This window comes from Felis catus, chromosome D3 (assembly GCF_018350175.1).
Source record: "Felis catus isolate Fca126 chromosome D3, F.catus_Fca126_mat1.0, whole genome shotgun sequence".
NCBI lineage: Eukaryota > Metazoa > Chordata > Mammalia > Carnivora > Felidae > Felis > Felis catus.
The window spans coordinates 26,139,017-26,160,688 of NC_058379.1; the positions used below are offsets into that span (position 1 = coordinate 26,139,017).

Here is a 21,672-nt window from a genome sequence, read left to right on the forward strand (position 1 = left end):
CACATGGATTTTTTGGTGACAAATTGAGGGTTTTTTTTTCCCCTTGGGGAATTCTCTCATTTTTCCCCCCTCAATGTTCAAAGATACACAAACTGTTCACAATCCCCTGCTGTTGTAAGAGCAATTTGCCTTCATTATCCTAAACCTTTCAGCATTTCTTGAAACCTCTTTTTATATGAAGAAAAAATGTTCCCGATGTGATCACAGGAGATAAATCTGCTATTTCACATTTCAAAAAGTAATCAAAATGCACCCTGCTAGAGTAGGTACTCATTACAATTTATGACGAGTGCTTGAAATTGCCTTTATCTTTCTCTATCATCTGTCCAGAATTATTGTTTCTATTTAGGACAGGAATGCCTAAAGGGGTGGAGGGTGGACGTGAAGAAATCTCTTTGGTGTGATGGTTGGTATTTCATGTTGTGTTTCCTTCATGCACAAGTGTGGGTTGACCAGATAGCCCATATGCATGATTTCCTTCCTTTTATTCAACCAGGAGCCAAGATCTGCAAGAACAGTAGTAAAGGACTTGGGGAAATGGGCCTGTTTTACCCATTAGGTCCTGAGGCTGACAAATTTTTTAAGAGCCTATGAAAATGTCTGAAAGCTAAAAACAATATATTGGCTCCAAAATAGAAAAAGAAAACGGCACAAGCAGAATTAATAAAGGCTTAAATTAAATGGGCTCTATAACTTACCATCATGTCAACCTTAGTATTTTTTAAATTTAGTGTTCATAAAAGTTCCATTATATTTGAAAAGAGTTGATGGGTTAGAGTCTCATTTCACAAGAATTCCTGAGTATTCTTGATGATTTTTCAAGAAATTACAGATAAATGTAAATCGAGACAGTTACCGTGGTAACAAAATAATTCCAAAAGCTGACTTCCATATTTCCTTTAAAATGCGTCAGTAAAAATGCATTTAATTTGTATGATATGATGTGAGTTTGGGGCTCCGGAATAAGGTTGCTTAGGGCAAACCAAAGTCTTAAAGTGACCTTACAGAGGATGAGCTGATGGATGGAAAGGTTGATGGATAGATGAAAGAATGTACGTATGTATGAATGTATGCATGGATGTATAGATGGATGGACAGGTGTATATAAGGACAGATGAACAGGTAGGTGGATGGATGGATAAACGTATGGGTTGATGGATGGGGATGGGTGGGTAGATGGACAGATGGGTGGGCAGGTGGATAGATAGATGAATGGATGGATGGATGGATGGATGAACAGGAGGATGGATGGACAAGTAGATGGATAGATGAAGTACTAACTCAGTATCACTCAGTGAGTTGGTGGATGTGCTCTGACTCCTCACTTTTAAGCTGTTATTAAAACCATTTTAACTTAGGCACAAAACCTTAAGCACAAGGACTGAAAGAGTATTAAGATACCATCTAAGACATTACTCATTTTACAGATGAAAATACTGAGGGTCACAGAAAGGAAGGGACTTGGATAATGGCACATTTTCCTTATTCTCATCAAACAGGAGGCTGTTGCTTAAATGTTTGCCTCTCGGATGGACCTGGCACATGCCTATTTCTCAGGCACCCTACATATTTATAGGACAGTGTTTCACAACTGAAGACAGCTTGCTGCGAAACTGACAGGTCTCAGTCGTGCCAAGCCCCAGGATCTTTCCTGCACACTTTCCTCGCTATCTCCTGAGGAAAGCAGACTACTGAATGGCAGTGCTGGGTCTGGGCTGCAGCCACCTTGTAAGACCCTGCTGAGGACAACATACTCAGTCCCTTCTTGAGTCTTTCAGCCATTGATAGAGGCATGGTAGAAAAAAAAAAAGAAGAATCTCTTTGTTCCCCCACATATTGGACTTTCTTTCTGGATTTTCTCTTGGTGACAGCATTTTGATTTTCCACCATCCCTCACCTCAATCCGTGTGTTGGGGAGCCAAGGACTGGCCAGTCAGTTCTTACATCGCTCCAACCCCAGTGATGGATTCCAAGATGAGCACATGTACCAAGTCTGACTACAAGGTACATAGATTAGCCTGCTTAATCCTCCCCACAACCCTGTGAGATAGGTACTATTATAAATCTCTGTTAAAGATGAGGAAACTGAGGCACAGAGAAATTAAATAACTTGTCCAAGACTGTATAGCTGATAAATGGCAGAGATGAGGTTTGAACCCAGGTGGCTTGACTTAAAAGTCAGCATGCTTAACCCTGCAATATCCCGCTTTTTGGTACCTGGTATGTTGTACTTCCTCCAAAAATACCACTGGGTGAGTTTTATCATAGGTGCTGAAAAAATATATATCTTTTCTCCCATTAAGTGCTTAATTAACGACCTCAATGTGACTTCATCCCTGGGAGAACCGGAGTTAATGGACTCACGTAACTTTACACATAGGACAACTTACTTTTCTGGAAATTTATTACCTGGTCCCCGTGGCTATGCAGAAGCTACCAAGGACTAAGAACAGGTGAATAATGAAAGCTTCCAAAGCCAAAAATGCTACCCACAGGTGGTAGGTATTCACAGAAGAGTTCTTCACTCCTATCTTGCACACCACTTTGACACAAATGCTATCTGCTTTCTCAGCTCAAAGCAACTTAGAACATGGCTATCCGGAAGGAAGTCTGGGCAGCATTGGGAAAGAGTCATTAACTGGGGAGCTGAACTGATGTAGAAGTAAATCCCAGTCATGAACCTGAGAAGTGAAACGCTTCACCTCTCTCAGCGTCCACTACCTTATCTATAAAATGGTGGCGTAGCAGTATCTGCCTCATGATATCGCTCTGAGAAGGAAATTAAACTGTTGATATGATGACCAGCACTTACTGGGTCCTTGATACATTATATCCACGATGATTAATTTAATGAAAAATTTTTCATCCCTTCTCAGGCTCAGTTTCCTCATTTATAAACTATGGATTCTAATAAGAGTCCTCTTGGGGAATTTCACAAGGTTGTTGGACAGAGTAGTAAGGCAATGGAAATAAAAGTGCTTTTTAAGTGGCTAAATGCTGCTTAAGTACAAGGCAGTATTATAGTTATTACTACTAGGGCAGTAAGAATTATACTATTGTTAATACTTATTACGATTAGCCATCATTATGACTACTGCTATAAATGAATGTAATATTGGTCCTTAGGTTCCTGCAATATTTCACAATAATCTCCTGGGTTAGGAGTGACCGCACTTGAAATGAACACCCAGAACCGTGGCTGCTCTATCAAACTTGAATCAATAGCAGCTCCTTTGTACCTTAAATGAAGTAGACAAGCGTCCCTTTGTACAAGAAGACACAGACCTAAACCTTGGTAACAGCACACTGAATTCTATATTAGGAATAACTACGAGAGAGGTAGATTAAATATGGCTGCCAAGTCTCGGCCATTCACATCTATAATGGGGTCTATTTCCCCTCCCTTTGAATCTGAGCTGGCCTGTGACGTGTTTTGACTGACAGAATGCAACGCACAACTTCCGAAGCTGCCCCTTAAGAGATCTTCAGCTCTTGCCCTTGCTCTTGGAACACTCCCTCTTAGAACCCAGCTGTCATGCTGGGAGAAGCCCAAGCCACTAGAGGCCACGTGAGAGGAAACTGAGCTGCTTGGGTGGTAAGCAGCTCCAGCCATCAGACATGTGGCTGAGCCTCTTGGCATTTCTAGCCCAGTCAAGCCACCTGATGACTGTGGCTCTGTCCAACACTGTGTGCACCAGAAGAATCACTAAGCTGAGCCTAGTCAAACTACAGAATTGCAGGAGATAATAAATAGACGGTTGTTACCTGAAGCCACTAAATTTTGGGGGTCTTTTGTCATGCGGCAATAGCTAACTGAAACAAAATGGAGGTGAGTGCTCCAGTGAGATGTTCCTAACCCAGCTTAGAGGGGCAGGGAGAGCTCCATGGAAGAGACAGCATGTAGACGTCATAAGGGATTTTTGGGTTAAGCAGGTGGGAAAGGGTCCCAGCTTTCACTCATGAGTCGGCCCTCTTTTCTACTTGATGCTTTTGAGTGCAAGGCAGGTTAGTGATAAGAAAAAGAATTCTCAAATCTTCTCTCACCCGGATAATTGTTTCTCCTCTTTAGGGATCAGCCCCACTTCCCCGGCTCTAAATCAAAATGACAGGGCCTCCAAATTGGTTCAGGTGCTCATGCATTTGTAAAAATGTCTTTTGCTGGAAAAGGCCTGGTATGTCTAATTTCTGCCCCAAGCACATTTTTATAGTTAAGCTATATTATAAATGTCGTTTAATTTACCCAGCAATGTCGGGCCTACATTAAACCAGGAGTCAGTGATAATATATATGAGATCCTTTTGTACAGTCTGATCAGGGTTTGGGAGGAGGGGAGAGGCTGGATTTAATCATCTTAGTCTGAATTTATATTCTTTTCCTCTCCTCTGTGCTGCTTTTTTTTTTTTTTCCTGTGTCCCAACCACCATGGGGAGGACAAAGAAAGCCTTTCAAAGCACCAGGCCAGGTCTGAGGGGGCGAGTCTGTGGAGGAGTTGAGGTTTTAAACACAGTCAAGGGGTCAAGGGCTGGGACCCCTGCAAACTTCCCAGCAGGCTTAGAGCCTCGGCCTCCCTTCTAGGTTGGAGACCGACGGGCTCAGGAGTGGAACTCACATAGTTCCAGACTTTAGCTGGGAGGCTGGGGACGGGTGACTCTGACTCATGAGGAGGAGTGAGGGGTGGGATTACTCCCCCAAACCCTGTCTGCAAAGGTCTCATAACTAACCCCCCTCCACTTCCCAGAGGCTTTATCAAACCTGCACAGGCCACACCCCTGCTTACAGTGAGCTTCTAAGAGCGAGGGAATAAACCCCTGACCACCTCCCAGCAGCCCCCCTGCCCTAAGGGATCTGCTCCACCCACCTCTTCGCTTCCTTTTGCCCAATGCCTTCCCCGCTCTTGATACTTGGGCCACAACAGCTTTCTGTTAGTTCTTCCAATGTCCCGAATTCTGGCGGCCTGTGCACAGCCAAGCCGAGGGTTGAATTCTGCATGCTAACGCATCCCTGGCTCAGCCTGTCCCCCACAAGTGCAGAAGCCGGAAAGAAGGCTGATGGTGGCAATAATTCATGTCAGGGAGGCCGTCCCGGCGCCTGGCAAGCCTGTGCCTGGTTCATGGGAAGTTGGGTGTGATCGATCACGCACTTTACCAGGCACATTTATCTGGCTCATTAAAGGAGTTAACTAGGTTTTTAGGGAAGAGAGGATATCAGGGCACCAGGATCGTCTGGGAGGGAAGACAGGGCGGGGGGTGGGGGGCTAAAAGTAGACTCCCATCCGCCATCCAAACTACAGAGAGGCAGTGAATTCTTTCCCAGTCCCTCAGACATGGATACAAATCCCAGCTCTGGCTCTTACCAGCTGTGTGACCTTATGCAAGTTGATCTTTCCAAGCCTCAGTGGCTACTGCTGTGAAATGGGGTAACAGATTTGCGGAGCTGGACTGTTCTGTGGCTTATATGAGGGAAGGTGAGGAAGGGGCTCAGTGTGCGTCTGGCCTATAAATGGTAAGGATCATCATCATCAACAAAGGAATCATAATCGGTCTTGGCTTCGAGGTCCAATAATTCAGGCACAGTTACTGATGCCTCAGAAACCTCTAGAGGAGACGGTGTGTGGGGCTTCCTAGGCAATAGGCAGGGCTGCAGCTCGAGTATCTGGGTCTTAACAGGTTGCCATGGGCTTTCAGGTCATGTTTTGGAAACTCCTGATAAAGCCCAGATCACTAAATATAGAAATGGAGAAACTGAGCCCAGGGAGGTACAGAGATGAGCCCAAGGCTGCACAGCACATCTTTGGTAGTTGTACAGAACACAGATCTCCCACTCTTGGTCAGGTGGTCTTTCTGCTGGTCCAGGCCAAGGGGTTGTATCAGGTCAGGCAGAGGTGCCTGGCTTTGGCTGAGCCCCCATGGGAAGCGTGAGGGATTCCCATTCAGCTCATGCTCTCAGAGTCCGTGGCTTTCTTTTTAACCCCTTCAAGTACACAGTGTCCGTGAGAATGTCTGATGTTCTCCGGAAGCTTTCTATCGTGGGTACTATCACAGAAGAATATGCCAATCCCTGTCTCTCTCATTGAGAGGTGGGCCATCATTTAACCCCATTATGTAAATACTGAATGATCACTACGCAGGTGACGCAGCCGAGCAAAGGACTATTAACGCATATTCACTGAATAAATGAATGAACGAACGTGTTGAGTCAGTGAATAAATGAAAGATCACAGAGAGCATAAGCTCCTTGAAGGCTGGCCCTGTGGCTTTTTTTTTGTTCCAGCGCCTGGAACAGAGCCTGTATAGGACACGTTAAATATTTGCTGTTCATGGTTGAATCGGTGAATCAGGCCCTGAATTTCCCACAGCCTAGTGGGGGGGAAACACAGGTATAAGCAAAACTAAGAATAGGGAAGGCAGGTTACCAGGACAGGGGTGCCAGCCTGGGGCTGTGGAAGCATGGCCAAGGGAGAGGAGGGTGGAGGGGAGGCGCCTGGGAAGAGATCCCAGAACGGAGTACAATCCTTGGTATTAGAGGCTGGGGAGGAAGAAAGGGAGCCAGTGAAGACAGCCTAACTTGGAATTTGGGACCAAGAAGGAGCAAGTCAAGTTACAGACCGATACAGACAACATGGTACCATTTTGTAAGAACTCAGCGTATATGTCCAAATTGAGGGCCATTCTACAAAACAATGGGGCTGTAGTCTTCAAAAACATCAAGGTCAGGAAACACAAAGGCCAAGGAATCATTCCATCACGGAGTCTCTCTGACCCTCAGTTTCTTCGTCTGGAAAGTAGGACTAATTTTCTGTATCACTAGCCCCTCAAAATTGTTTGTGAAAATCTAATCCAACAACGGGTATCTACTCTGCCACATGCAGAGAATAAATGACTATTTTTATTACTACTGAGAATAAAACTACCCCAGGACCTGAAGGAATTCATTTGTTTTCGGCCAAACCTCATTAACTGATTGTCCAAGTCTATGCGTTAAGGAAATAATGGGCATATTATGTACGCGCATACACACTCTCACACGCTCGCTACATCTCTGGCAACGCAGCTCAGAATGTATTTTGCTACATGTGCAAGAGAACAAAAAGCCAGCCTACTGTTGCCGTAAGTGAAGTCAGTAACACTTCGCTGGAGTTCTCGCCTCTGGCCTCTGTTCCTGCGAAGTCTAGGCTGGTTACAGAAGGTTCTCTTCAAGTGATAGATTTATTTGGCCCATTGAAGAGCGTCAACTAAAAAAATTTTTTGTTTTCCTAGAGATGCTCGGATGAGACCAAACCACCTCGCTACACGTAGACACCTCCCAGGACTAGTGGCCTGGGAATGCACTGGGAAATCCCAGCCCTGGTGCTTCGAAAGCAGCCACTCCGTGCCTGCAAGTCAACAGGCCAGCACGAGAGAGGGGAGAAGAGAGAAAAGCACCGGCACACGTGAGTCATACCTGAGCTTGAAGAATGATTACACGTTAGGGTCTCTGAGGGCAAGGCTACGCCTTATTCATTTCTGTATCTCTAGCCCCTATGGAGTGCTTGCTACAGAATAGAGGGTCTTGAAGGAAGAACAAGAGCCTGAAGGAAGGAAGGAAGGAACCCTAATCCACCAGCGCTTAGCCATCTGAGACCCAGCTTCCTTGTCTAGAATCAAATGGCTCTAACAGTCACCCTCAAAGGTTCTGCTAGTAATTAAGCAGGATTCTAGAAACAAAGCCACGGGGTTCTAGTGTATTATGGGAATTTATTTGCTTCTCGGCCTTTCCGGGGACCTACTTTCTTTGGAAACAGGGAGAGTGGAGGCATGGTGGAGAGACAAGACAGACCCAGACACTGCCTTCTGGAAGCCTCTGACGGAAGCCTATGCCCATGTGGTTCTTTGTTTGGGGTTTTGTGGCTGATCTGAGATGAACCTTGGTGATTAAACACTCACAGTCAGTGAGTGATGGGTTGACCCATCCGGACCCCTGCTTTCTGCTTAGAAACTTGATTTTATTAACCAAGATAATAAAATGCCTTAAATTGGGAAGCAGAGTCTAGATGTGGTTGCTCTAAAATCAATGTCCATGCCTGAATTCCTACAGAACATCTTATCTCTGAGGTTTGCATTTGCAAATTCTGTTCCAGCTGAGAATGACCCATCAAGTCTCTCTCTATTAAGACTCTTGAGGGGCACCTGGGTGGCTCAGTCCGTTGAGCTCTGACTTCAGCTCAGGTCATGATCTCACAGTGTGTGGGTTCAAGCCCCGTGTCACGTTCTGTGTTGACAGCTCAGAACCTGGGGTGTGCTTCAGATTCTGTGTCTCCCTCTTACTCTCTGCCCCTCTCCCACTTGTGCTCTCTCTCTCTCTCTCTCTCAAAATTAATAAACACTTAAAAAAAGACTCTTGAGAACAGCACTCATTCACTTACTCGTAGCAGTATCTATACTGAGCATTCAATTTCTGTCAGGCACTGTGCTCAGCTCTTGATGGAAATTTTCCCAATTTTTTTGTGTGTGTCTCATCAACTAGATGAAAAAGGTACAGTTATTTCCTCTGCCTCTACTATTCTCATAAAGCACAACTTGCTGAGGGTTATATGGCTCATAAGTGATCCAGACTCAGGCTTCTATTACCCTAACTTGTGACCTCTAGGCCACTGCCACATGTCCAACAAGCACCTGCTCACTGCCCATTGTGCCCTTTGAGCTAGATGTTGGGGACACCGACATGAGGTGTTCTGAGTCTGGGAGGAGGACATCTATGCGTTAGCATGCATGCTGATAATATGCACTTCCCACACGCTAATTAAGAACGATTACACCTCAACATCCATTCATTCCGCAGCTCTGTATTTACGGAGCTTCTGTTTTGTGGGAGATGTGCCGCTGGGAGGTGGGGAAATGCGACACGGCCCCTGCTTTGGAGGACCTTGTTGTCTAGAAGCGGGGAGAAAGGCTTTCAAACTCTTGCATCTGTGGTACAGTGATTGATGATCATTGTAATCCATTTGTCCGTGCATCCCGTGGCTGGACACCTGCTCTGTTCCAGCACGAGTCCCGGTGCTGGGTTTGCAACAACTCCACAGGTTGGCACACTGTGACACCGCGTCCTTCTGACTCCTCCGCAACACCAATTGTAGGACAAGAACCATGTTGAATGAATGAATGAATGATGATGATGATGATACCATAAGTATGATCTGATATTATCTACGCTATTGTAAGTATTGGACTCCTAGCGGGTACCAAGCACTATTCTACCCATTTACAACTCACGAGTCCTCATGACATCCAGTGATGTGGGTCCACGGATCATTGTCATTTCACAGCCGAGGAGACTGAGGCCTGGAAAGTTAAGTAACTTGCCTAAGTTTACACCTTTGGAATAACAAGAGAAGTCTGAGGCTTTCTTTAGAAACAACAACAAAGTGTGGCTTTTAACCCTGATTGAAGTAAAAGTATGCAAATTAGCCCGAGCACATCATTTTTTATTAATGCCATAAATTAGGCAAATTTCCCTTCCTGAAGCCCTGGAAAAGTAGGGCTAGGACTGATTCCACACAGTTTGCATTAATTTCCAAGGTGGTTGGCCCCAAATTAGCTTTACAACTTGGTAAACCTGCCTTACAGGGGCCATGGAGGAAGAGGTCTGATCAGAAGCCTGTAGAGAATGAGGAGTCAGGAGAGCTCTGTCCCTCTCCTTTTGCTGTAATGACTTTACACTTTAGTGGTGCACTTCCACATCCAGGGCTGCCACATACTGCTGCATAGGTTGTACACTGCTCAACTCCAGGGGCTGGGGGACCATTCACAGACACTGCTGGAGATGGGCAGGGAGGTGACATAGGCATTGCAATCTCACAATCCACCCTATGGGGGAGGCAGAGGAAGCATCATATTCCTGTTTTGCAGATGGAAACTGAGGCTGAGTTGATTAGACCATTTCCTCCAGGGTCACACAGCACAGAAACACCGGGGTGGGATCCAAGTTCCGACCCATCTCCGGCCTAGGCCAGTGTTGAGTCCACCACTCCCAGAAAGTGTACTCTGAGTACATTCTTTTAAACATTAAACACCTCCTCCCTCTGTCTCCATAATATTAAAGCTTTGAAGAAATCACAACGTTATATAACAGCTGCATTACTAAAACCATGCATAGCACCACATGTTTGGGAAAAAACGCGTTCTGTTTCCCCACTCACCTCCACCATTGCTCCTAACTGCATTGTTCTCATTCCAGATGAACATTTTCACAAGGAGGGGGCAGGCTCCTGGGGCCCTATCTTGAAGGTTCTCTTCACTTTCCACCCCAGCCTGATTTGCAGAGAATAGACCCTTTGAAACGCCCAATTGTAACAGTTTATGAGGACCCCTCTCATAAATGCCCATCTCAAATTCTTTTCTTGAGTTTACCCAAATGGTGGGAAGGGCATTTTCTGCAAATGCTTTTGTGCCCTATGCCTCCCAAATTGGGGTCATTCATGGCCAAAGAATGAATTCCATTCATTCATTCATTCATTCATCCATTCATTCATCCCTTCAACAAAACAGCTAAGAATACAGAGACAATAAGAGACAACTCTTGACCCCAAGGACCTCACTGCCCAGTGAGGGAGACGAGTCAGCAGACACAGTGTGATCTTCCCCAGCTCTTAGATATGTTTATCAGTGAGGCCACAGCTATATAAATATGGATGTACTGGCCAAAGAGTTTCCAGAGCCACATCCTGGCAATTAGAAGGGTTGAGAAAGCAACTGTGGAGACCAGCAGAGCAAGAGCGCGAAATGTCACTAGTGGTGACTGCTCTACCCCAATACATACCTGATGAGCCCTGTGTTACACCCCATGGCAAACTCACCCCACCAGCCACAGACGACTGTGGCCAATCTATTGTCCGAGCCGGACAAGCCATACTCCTCAAGAATCTGAACAGGGAAACATGAAGAAGCTGAGTGTCAGATGGTATGTCTGGGCTGCCATGATCTAGAGCAAGACTGTCCAGTAGAACTTTCTACCACAATGGGAATGTTCTCTGTCTACGTTCTCCAATATGGCAGCCACTAGCCACCCATGACCAACGTGTACTTGAAATGTGGTTAGTGGGACTGAGGAACTCTAATTCTAATTAAATGAAATTTTAATTAATTCAAATTTAAAACTAAATAGCCACGTGTGGCCAGTGGCTACCATATAAGATGGTGCACATGTAGAGTTTGACCCGGAGAAGCCATTATAGCCCATGTGTAAGTAGAGGTGATGACAAAGATTGCTGTGAGTGAGCAGAAGGAGGTAGGCGATAGAGAGAGAGCCAGAAGCAACCTATGTAGACAGAAGCAGATGCCATGGAAGAGAGAAATGGAGAAAGGAGCCCATCCCTGGAGTATTCTTGGCTCAGTATTTGGGGTACCCTTAGGGCATGCCTTCTTATTCTTGTCTACCCTGAATGAGCCTTTGTTCTGGACAGCCAAAAGAAATAATGGTTCCTCTCTTGGAAGCCAGCACTGATGTGAGAATCTGGGAATCAGCTAAGATTCAACAAATCATTACTATAATTGTTATCACTCCCCCACCCCCCCCCCCCCGCCAACCCCAATCATCTGCGTTAAGTGACTTGTCTAAGATCACACAATTAGGCTGGAGCCAATATCTGTCACTTCAGAATAAGTGCTCTTTACCACACTATACTGCCTTGCTGGGCTCTTGGTCCTGAGTCAATGCCCCATTTCGGCATCCCAACTCACTAACTCATGACACTGAGCTTGGCACGTGCCTACACCCAAACTGGGAATGGATGAGACCAGACAAGGAAACCATCACCCACTGGTTCATACTCACCCCTCTGCCCTACAGGACTTGTCCTAACCTCCAGGCTCCATGTATTGGACTGTATCCACCCATCTTACTCTAACTTCCAGCCCTCAGATCATCCCTTAGTGTCCAGCTACTTGCCCAAGGCTGGCTCTGACCACATCATCCATGCCTCAATCAACTCTTCCCTGGCTCTCCACACTCCCCCCACCCCCACTGGATTTCTCAATGAGCCACTCCCTACGACCCATGGTGAGAGCAAGGAAGACCAGCAGGGGAGGGGGGCACCTGGCCTGGGACCTGAGCCTCCCTGAGCTTCCATGGTTTACTCTTGCTTGCTTGACTCAAGCCATCTGCTCGGATGGCACCATTCCCAGGTGTGAGCTGGTCTGCTAGTGCCTCAAAGCTTCAGATGCCAAGTCAGCATGGGAGGGAGCTACGGCCTGATTTCAGTTTCTGCTAACATTTCTTTTATGCAGTCAGTCTGCCACGGACACACGATGTAAGTATCCGATTTGGGTAATGGATGCCATTGGTTTAATGGAGCCAGAGACTTTAAGGCTCCCCGTGCCACCTCTGCTTGGCTCTCAGCACACACACTAGGAGAGAACATCCCACAGTTCTTAAAGGAGGGGAAACGTCATTTCAGAAAGGAAGTCAGAAAACAGGAGTCAGAGGTTTGAGTCCTGGCTCTGCCCCTCACTTGCAGTGGGACCTTGAGCAAGTTAAGTCCCTTCTTGTCTTTGGGTCTCTTTCCTCAGTAAAATGAAATTATCAGGGAACAGATCGAGGCAGGTCGAGAGCCTGAAATCTGCTACAATCTGATTTAATATGACAGAGCCCAGGAAGGGGGTGCCTTGTTAACTTTTTCTGCAGAGCATGTCAATTCCCAGTCCCCATTCATCACACCATCTCTGGAGAATTCGAGAGCGTAGACCGGCACCCCTACATGTGGTCCAACGATGGCTCTGGGTGACCCAGCTGCTTGTCCAAGGTCACACACCTAATGGAAAGCAACAGCCTGAAACCCAGGTTGTTTTGACTCTAAAGCACAGGTTTTCATTCACTTTGCTAGTTTTCAGCTGGGCATTTGCTGTCTTTGCTGCTGCCAGGGGACCCAAGAGAAGGCAGACTCCACAACACCCAGTGTCGTGCCCAGAAAGTCTCTGTCCCGACATGAGCTAAGCCACAGGGTAAGTAATTGCAGCCAATACGCCCCTTGGAAGGAAACACGGCTTCAGCGGGGACCCAGCGAATGGCCCGTCTTGTGGCTGTGTGTTTGCACAAAGGTCGGTCGCGGTGGTTGTTTTTCACAAAGTGTGTCTCTTTCCTCCCTCATCGAATTCGTCTTCCTCATCTTCTTTTTTGTAGACTTCTTCGGCGATTTCACATCCATCGGCTCACTGATCTTCCTCACAGCAATTCCTTGAGGTAGGACGCTACTGCTATTTCCGGTTTTCAGATGAGGAATCAAGTCTCCTGACCGGCTGTCCAAGGCCACACGGATATAGGAGAAAGGGTGAGGAATCACACGCAGATCTTCAGATAGCTTCTACCTCCCTGCCACTAATATTGAGATGAAAGGCAATGTAGTGTAGCTTTACAAATGGGTTGAGCCTTATGCTGGGTTACAGACAGGCTAAGAGTCATATGGATGAGTAAGCTTCGGTTGATGTTTTTGAGGGAGGCATGTTAAGTGGTAACTCATGCATCATGAGTGTATGAGTTATCTATAATAGAGGGATAAAATGGGATGGGGGAGCAGAGGGTGATTCATAACTGGCACAGACAGGAGACAGGCAAAGACAATTAGGGACTGGGTTTTGAAGGATGAGTAGAAGTTCACCAGGTGAATATTGGTAGCAATAATGGGAAATTTTATTGAGTACTTGCTACGGTCTATACATAGCTACCCATTTTGACTATTTGTAACCATCCTGCAAGGGAGACAGGACCCTGATTTTATGTATTAAAACTAGGTTCAGAGCGCTGACGTGCATAGCTCAAGGTCATGCTGCTAAAATCAACCAGCTGGGAATTTAATCTTCAGCTATGCAGGCTCCCAAGGGGACAGTCCAGCTTCAAGGAACTGCATGAGTGAGACAAGAAGGATGCTTCGACCAGGAGCATCAGAGGGAGTATGGAAGGTTGGGATGAACTGTTTCTCCTCTTGGAGAGCTGACTTGAGACACGTGGCATTTGCCACTGGATGAGGAAGCATCTTCCCACCTGGCGTCCGGTGCAAACTGCCCTAATTTCTGGGCTTGCATCGTCTCTCCATTTGGCCATTGTAGGTGAAACCTCATACCCTAGCATCTAGAATGAACCTGGGTTTGAGCCCTGACTGTAACCTTCATTGTTCATAACACCTTGAGCAAGGGCTGTACCTTTCCAAGACTCCGTTTCCTCACCTGTAATACCTACTTAGTAACATCACCTGATAGGGTTGGAGGAGGACCAAAGGAGTGAATATATAGGGTAAGCACATGGCCAGTCCTCTAGCCCAGAGTGGACCCACACTGAATGTCAAACCGCAGTGCCACTCTTTTGTCATTCTTTCATAACCAGCCCAGGACAAAACACGCATGGGGGTGCTTGGGGGCTTGAACCTTCCATGCCAGCACCCACCGCCCTGAAGCTTAACTCCCTGGTATGCATAAAGCCCTTAACTCCCATGTATGCATAAAGCCCTTAACTCCCATGTCTCATCCCAGCCCTATGAGGCCAGATTTGCATATGTAGCTGTGGTTATTGTGATCCATTTTACAGATGGGAAAACTGAGACACGCAGCCAAAAGATGATTAAGTTTAGGTTCCTTAATTTAGGAGCTTACAGAAACCAATTTTCTATACTCTGGGTTCTCCATTAATGGTGGGGTGGTTTGGGAACAGGGGAAATTACAAACAGCCAGAATTCCAAAGCCAACCAACGAAGGAGCTGTATTGCTCACCTTCTTTTGTGAAGTCTTCTTGGTTGAGAAGAATAATCTTTAAGCTCTCTCTCTCTTTTTCCTTTTTTCTCTTCCTCTTCCTCTTCCCCTCCCTCCCTTCCTTCTTCCCTTCCTTCTTTCTATCCTGCTTTCCTTTCTTCCTCCTTCCCTCCTCCCCTCTCTCCTCCCCTTCCTTCCTTTGTCTCAGAGATGTTAGGGGCTTAGGAAAATCCTAGTCCATTTTGGTCACTATCCCGGCAGGTTTTGGAGTTTGATGACCTGGGGTTCAGACCCACCCAGCCCGATGGCACACTAACAGTGCAGTCACCTTGTACACACATTTCATTGGGAAACACAGCAGGACCCAGCTTGGAAGGCGCTGTGCCCGACACTCAAGCTCATATGCTCAGTAATCACAGTATCTGGATTCAAATCTTACCTCTGCCACTTCCTAGCTGATGACCTTGAGCTTCCTGAACTAATAGCTTCCTAAGCCTTGGTTTCCTCATCACTAAAATGGACAGAAATTGGGAAGATTAAATAATACAACCTATGCAAGTGCCTGATGTATATTCAGTAATCATTGGAGACGATGATTATGAACGAATTGCCCACACATACATTGTAACCTGTTTCGCTTTATGACTCCCTTCAGTTTGACTAGTTTTACTTGAGTGCTTACCCTGTACCAGGAACAGTGGTGGGCAGAGGATACGCCTCCAACACGCATCTGACAAAGATTTATTGGCCCCTGTCATACATCAGCGAAATCTGCACACCAGCGTGGGGAATGTGGAATACGAGGCAATGGCGAGGCATGTGTTAAAAAATTGATGCCAGGGGCGCCCGGGTGGCTCAGTCGGTTCAAGCATCGGTCAAGCATCCAACTCTTGGTTTTGGCTCAGGTCATGATCTCATGGTTTGTGAGTTCGAGCCCCACGTTGGGCTCTGTGCTGACGGTGCGAGCCTGCTTGGGATTGTCTCTCTTCCGCTCTCTCTCTGCCCATCCCCCACCCTCGCACTGTCTGTCTCTATCAAAATAAATTAACATTTAAAAAAATTGAAAGAAAATGATGCAAGACTACAACCACTTCTTGGCTTGTTGACTCTCAACACACAGCTTAACCTCTCTGTGCTTCCACTTCCCAATCTATAAAATGGGTATGATAACTGCATCTATTGGGGTTGTCGTGAGGCTTCCCTGAACCAACCTACATAAACCACTTATCACAGGGCTTGGAACCAAATCAACACTCAGTGAATACTGTTTTCATTGTTAAGACGTGGCCCCAGCCATGTTGTAAATGACATCAGACATGTCCGCTGACCTCCACCTGACTCATCATCACTGTACCCTCCCCTAGAACCAGCCCCTTCTCTCCCCACCCCCTACCTTCACCCAACACCAAAAGGCTGCTTCCGAGGAACCACAGTAACCAGAGGATTATGCAAATATGCAAATCTAGTGAGGCAGTGTTTACCCAGTGCTGGGGCGGCTCTACTGGGCTACTGGGACCCGCTGTCTTCAGAGAGGCTTGCTCCGGTGTGTCGCCACAACCTCTAGCGGACAACAGCGAACACAGCGCCTCACAGGCCTTTGTTCCAGGCTTCATGCGCTGAGCCCACGAAGTCCCAGGGAGAGCACGGAGGAGGGGCAGGTCTGATGATTTCTTTTAGGAAGGTGTCAGGCTGTGTGCCCACCTGCCTGCCCCTCCCACTCACTCACTTCCCTCTGGTTTTTCCCGTGCGTGCGTGATGTGCTCCGAAAGTGAAGCTTTCTTCACAGTCTTTTGCTATCCCACCGTAGAACAATCGCCCCTGTCTGCTGGCACCTGTCACATCCCTCCGGGGCCAGCTCAAATGCTACCTGCTCAGGGAAGCCCACCAGGCGAGAGTGTACCACACTGGCCCGTGAGATCCCACAGCACTCTGATATGCCCCCTCCCCAGGCGCAGATCACAGGGCATGGATGCCAGTGGTTACTTCCGATCTCTCTTGCTAAGCGGTCATTACAGGGACAGGGACCCCAACATATTACTCTGTCTCTCCTGCACCCTACGGGGGGCCTGCCACATGCATAGGAAGTGCTCAGTAAATGTTAAATGAATGAACGAGTAAATGTCTTTTCCAGAAGATTCTCTCCTTGTATCTCCTTTCCAACCGTTAGACTGCCATCCTACATCTCTGGTGCCACGGACCCTTCTTCCTGATGGTAATATTGGGGTTCAAAGATTTACGGTAGGAGGCCTTGGGAAGGAAGGATGCCGGCACCATCTCCCACATCCGCCCTTTTTACTTGGGCCTCAGTCACCCAGATATTTATGCCAACATCTGCTTCACCAACTTCAGGGATTCGCTCCCTTGGTGCCTACTAATAGGGGCAATTTGCTTTTTGAAAAGCAGGGGAAAAACAGAGGAAATGTTACTTGAGCACCTACTACGTGCCAGGTGCTTTACAAGGAAGTGTCACAGAATCATTGCAAACATCCTTCCAGACCAAGACCATCAGTCCCGCAGCCCTGCCCCCATTCCACAGATGGTAAAATGGATGCTCAGAGAAGACGGTGCTGTGGAAGGTCGCACATTCACGAACACTGGACCTGGACCTGGACCCAGGTTTTAGAGGCCAGCATATCTCTTTTCCAGAACCCTATCAATCTGATACCAGTGCCCAGCTCATACTCCCCAGAACTCCCCATGGCCTTGTCATGGCCTCTTTGGTGTTTTGCAGTTTGGCTCCATGAAGGAAACCACAAGCTGGTAGAGAAAAGGACAGCAGGACTCTGCATTCTGAGGTTGCTTTTCTTGGAGCATTCTCCTGCCTTTGCATTCTTTCCTTCCTCTGTTTCCACTGCATGTCGAGTGTCAATCAATAATTTCTCTCTGAGAAATAGGAATCAATTGTAGGAAGCAGCAAAGGGGGGGGGTGGAGGCGGTGGCGAGACCATCTTTAGCGCTCCGCTCTGCTCTGCCTACCTTTGGTATTGCACGCACCTGCTGGTTACAAAGGTCAGAACTGCCCTAGGTCACCAACTACAGCTTTGAGCGCCCCTAGTGGAGGTCTGAAGCACGCCACTGGACCAAACAAGGGGACCAGTAAATTGAGCCCTTTGGAATAGCTTTGTGAATAGCCGGAATGTACTTGTGAGCAAAACCACAAAACAAGCCACTCTGATCAGGAAACATCCTTCTGTCTTGGAAAAGGGAGGACTGACTATAACATTATTGTCCTAATGTCTAATGAAACCTTGTGAACACAAGAAGAATCCCTCAAGCTTAGATAAGGTGGCCCCTGGCAGAAGCAGCCAAAACTCCGTGGAAAAGAATGGCAATCCATAATGAAAATAGTTGTTAAGTGAATTTAACAACAACGCACATTAGAGACTAGAGGAGGCAGCAAATTTGAGTCTTATTGAGCAATATTGAATTTGCTTTATTAATTCAAGAGAAAAAGAAAAGAAATTACACTCACGCTCTGCAGTCTTAGCACGGAGCTACAATTATTCCCCATGTGCATATTTTAGACAATAAGAAGCCTCTTCAAAAACAAGTTATACTTTATACTTATTCATGCCTTACAGCAAAATGGCCCAGAGAATCACGTGACCTGCATAACAATGTAGCAACAAGTCCCTTTCAAGTATTTACAAACCCCCCTCAACTCCACAGGCAAACAGGACTAGTTTGCAACAAGGTATTAGATGATCAGCTCTCCTTCCACATTAGCGGGAAGTTGGGCTCCATGTTAAAAATAGAATTTACTGTGGAAGGTCAATTGTTTCCAAAAGCACCAACAGAATTGGCAGTGTTCATTGGCTATCCTCACTCTTTCCTTAAGACTTAAGAGTCTAAGAGTCAGAAGCTCACAGTTATTAATGAGCCTTCCGAAGTAGTGCATCAGTTGACTTTAATTTGGCGGTGACCTGAAGTTAATTAAAAATATATGCTGGCTAGCTATAGTGTTGAACAGTTGGGAAAATAATACGAAACGTCTTAAAAATTAACACACGCACATTTTGTATTTGAAGCCAGTGAAAGAAGCAGGATATGAAATCCTTGTCTTGGATGACAATTCAAGAGTTGCCATTAAGGCATTTTTCCTGGAGGGTGGTGTATTGGAGTGTGGTCCTCAGAGGTAGAATCATTTAGAAAAGCCAGCAAGACACTGGGTAGCTTTGGGTTCTTTCTGTGTGTTAGTCACAACACAGATTCAAAAGAGGGGGGCGGGGAATGAGAGAGGGAGATGTGGACTCTGTTCAAGGCCACCAAGCCATTGTGGAAAGACAGCTAATTAAGGAAGAGCATGTTGTGGTGGAAACGATTTATTTAAACCGATTCTCTTCCCCCATCTTTCCCAGAGAAATTGTCCAGACCTGGTGTAAATTGTGAATATTACTGCTTCATAAAAGGGGGGTTCTTTAATGATATGCTTTGTTAAACAAAAGGTGATGAATTATTTCCTTCGCTCTGCACTCCGGGGCTCCACATTTAAAAAGAAGGGGGGTGGGGATAAAATGCCTGATTTATGCTGAGGAGGGCACTCCAGGCTGTGGGTAAGAGTTGAAAGGAATGGGACCCGGAACTAGGGCCCACGGAGCTGAGAGCTGTCCGCGGCCTTTGGTGCTGAAAGCAGGTGTGCACGCCTGGGGTCCAGAACGCCCCAGGGTGAAAGGGCACCGCCTGGGCCCCAACTCCGGGTCAAGACCATCCAAACAGAAATGAGGACCCAAGTGGGGTGGGTGTGCGCCCCCGACAGTCTTCAGTCTGGGCAGACCCTGCAACTGCCCTGCTTTTTCCCACGTGAGTTTCTGGGAGCCGGAGTTGGACCTTTCAAAAGGCTAGGTCCGGTGGTCTACCAATGCTACCCTCCACTTTTGGGTCTCCTACTGAACTGATTAAATCCTCAAAGCTCTCCCGCTTGGCTCTGTGTGAATGAAGCGCCCAACCCCCCAACACACAACTTTTCCTGGGGGACCTCAGCGGGGTGGAGAAGAGGGTGCGGCTCCGGGTCTGGGAAGGAGGAGCAGCGATCCTCCCCTAAACTTGGACCCCTCCCCCCCTTCCCAACCGGCAAGCACGTGGTGGGCGAAACTAGTACCCACCCCTCCAATTCATAACAGTGTTAAGAGACGCTACGTTGTTGGGGGTGGGGGAGGGGAGTGTCCGCTCAGGTTCCCGACTGTGACCTGCCATCTCTTCCTCCCCCGCAAGTTCTGAGAACCCTGAGGGCCCTCCACCGGCCTCCAGGCGAAAGCCACACCCAAGTTCGGCTGCCAGACACTTGGCTGGGATCGGTCCAGGGACCCAGTCCCGCGGGGCAGCCTGAACCAAAAGGGTCCTAGAGTGGGAGGGCTCGGCATTAGGACGCACCCGCCCCCCCCCCCCCACTCCAGACGCACTGTTCGAGTCTAGTCCTCAGTTGCAGGGCGGGTCAGCTGCCGCCCCCCGCCCCCCCTTCTCGTCCTCTCCCCGAAAGGGTGAGAATTATCTGGCTCTCAGCCCCGGGTGCGGTTGCAGAGTGCTCCGGGCATCTGGGGTTTGGAGGCGACCCCACTCCAAGGAGATTCTCTGGGGCTGCAAAAGGGAGTCAGCCCCACAGCCGGGAAGACCGAAAGGGAGCCCGCAGCCGGGAAGCGCCGGAGTCCTTCAGACACATCCCCGCCTCCACACTCCCAGCAGCCCGGGCCGAGGGGACGCGGTTCCTAGACCCGAATTTGGGTGGCCGCCCCCGCTCCCCATCCCAGCGGGCGGTGCTTGAGTCGCCCGGGTGGGCCACGACCCCCCGCCGCCCCGCACACGCCGCAACTTTGCCCCCTCCCCCGCCCCGCCCCTCCGGGCGCTTACCTCCCGCCAGAGCTGCCGCGGGGCTCCCCAGAAGCAGGGCGAGGAGCAGCGAGGTCCCGCCGAGTCCCGCGGCGGGCGGCCGGGCCGCGGGCATCGTGGCTGCGGGGGCCGCGGGGCCGCGGGCTGCGGACAGGCGGACGGGCGCGGGAGCCTGGAAGCGGGGAGGCGGCGAGCGCGCAGGGCAGGCGCTGCGAGGCAGGGGTCCGCGGGCCCGGGCAGCCGCCGGAGCCCCCCGGGCGGACGCGCGCTCAGCCCCGCGATCGCTCTGGCCGAGCTGCGCCGGGCGCGGGCGGGCGAGTGAGGAGGAGCCGGCGAGCGAGTGAGCGAGCGGGGAGCGAGCGGGAGGAGGGAGGGGGCTGGGGCCGAGTCTGTGCCGAGCGAGTGCGAGGAGGGAGGGAGGGGGCGGGCGGGCAGCAGGGAGAGGGGCCGCCGCGCCCCGGGGCCAGCCTCCGCCTCCAGCCGCCGGCCGTCGGCCCCGCAAAGTTTAAAGCCAATTCCCCTGGCGTCCTGTGGGCCGAGCCTTTGCTCCCAGCGGATGCTCGCGGCAGCCCAGCGCGGGCCAGGCGAGGCCGGAGAGCGTCCTGACCATTTTCCAGACGGGGAGATGAAGGCCTCAAAACCGAGCGCAGCCTTCAGCCTGCGAGCAGCCTAGAGCTTTCCATGGCTCAGCCTCCCGGAATGACCCCAGTCCCAGATCTCCCAGCCGCATCGCAGCCCCTCGCAGGTCCCTCTGGGCCCCAACCAGCCCTCTGCCCTGCCAGCCTCCCTTGTTTCCAAAGCGAGTCCCGTAACCTAGAAAGTGTCCCACTCTGTGGATCTGATGAGAGTTGTTAATCTCCCTAGAACAACATAAATGGCCACGAAATTGTGTATCCAATACTTGGCGTTGGGGGCGGGGGTTCCTATGCCTGTAAAGCCTCACCAGGGACTATAAATTAAAACTGATCTGTTCTAATGTGAGTTCCATCGTCCACATCCCCATTGTCAACAGGGAGCCAGAGCTAGCCAGGGCTTCCTCTCAGCTCAGGCCCTTAGCTCTGCTGTATATGGGCCCTTCCCCTATCTGAGCTGGATTTCGGGGCCCACCCTCCACGCTGTGCTCTTGCCCAGCCCTGAC

At 48.6% G+C, this 21,672-nt stretch overlaps 1 protein-coding gene across 3 annotated transcripts in view; it reads right to left on the minus strand.

Moving 5' to 3' along the window:
* SEZ6L (seizure related 6 homolog like) overlaps window positions 1–20,906 on the minus strand; it is a 183,643-nt gene extending 162,737 nt beyond the window's left edge. For all 3 annotated transcript variants that reach the window (XM_045041399.1, XM_045041398.1, XM_023242157.2), the window contains exon 1: window positions 20,556–20,906. In XM_045041399.1, coding sequence (XP_044897334.1) covers window positions 20,556–20,649 — 94 coding nt within the window. In that variant the 5' untranslated portion in view covers window positions 20,650–20,906. The remainder of the gene's footprint in view (window positions 1–20,555) is intronic.
* Window positions 20,907–21,672: the final 766 nt, after the last annotated feature.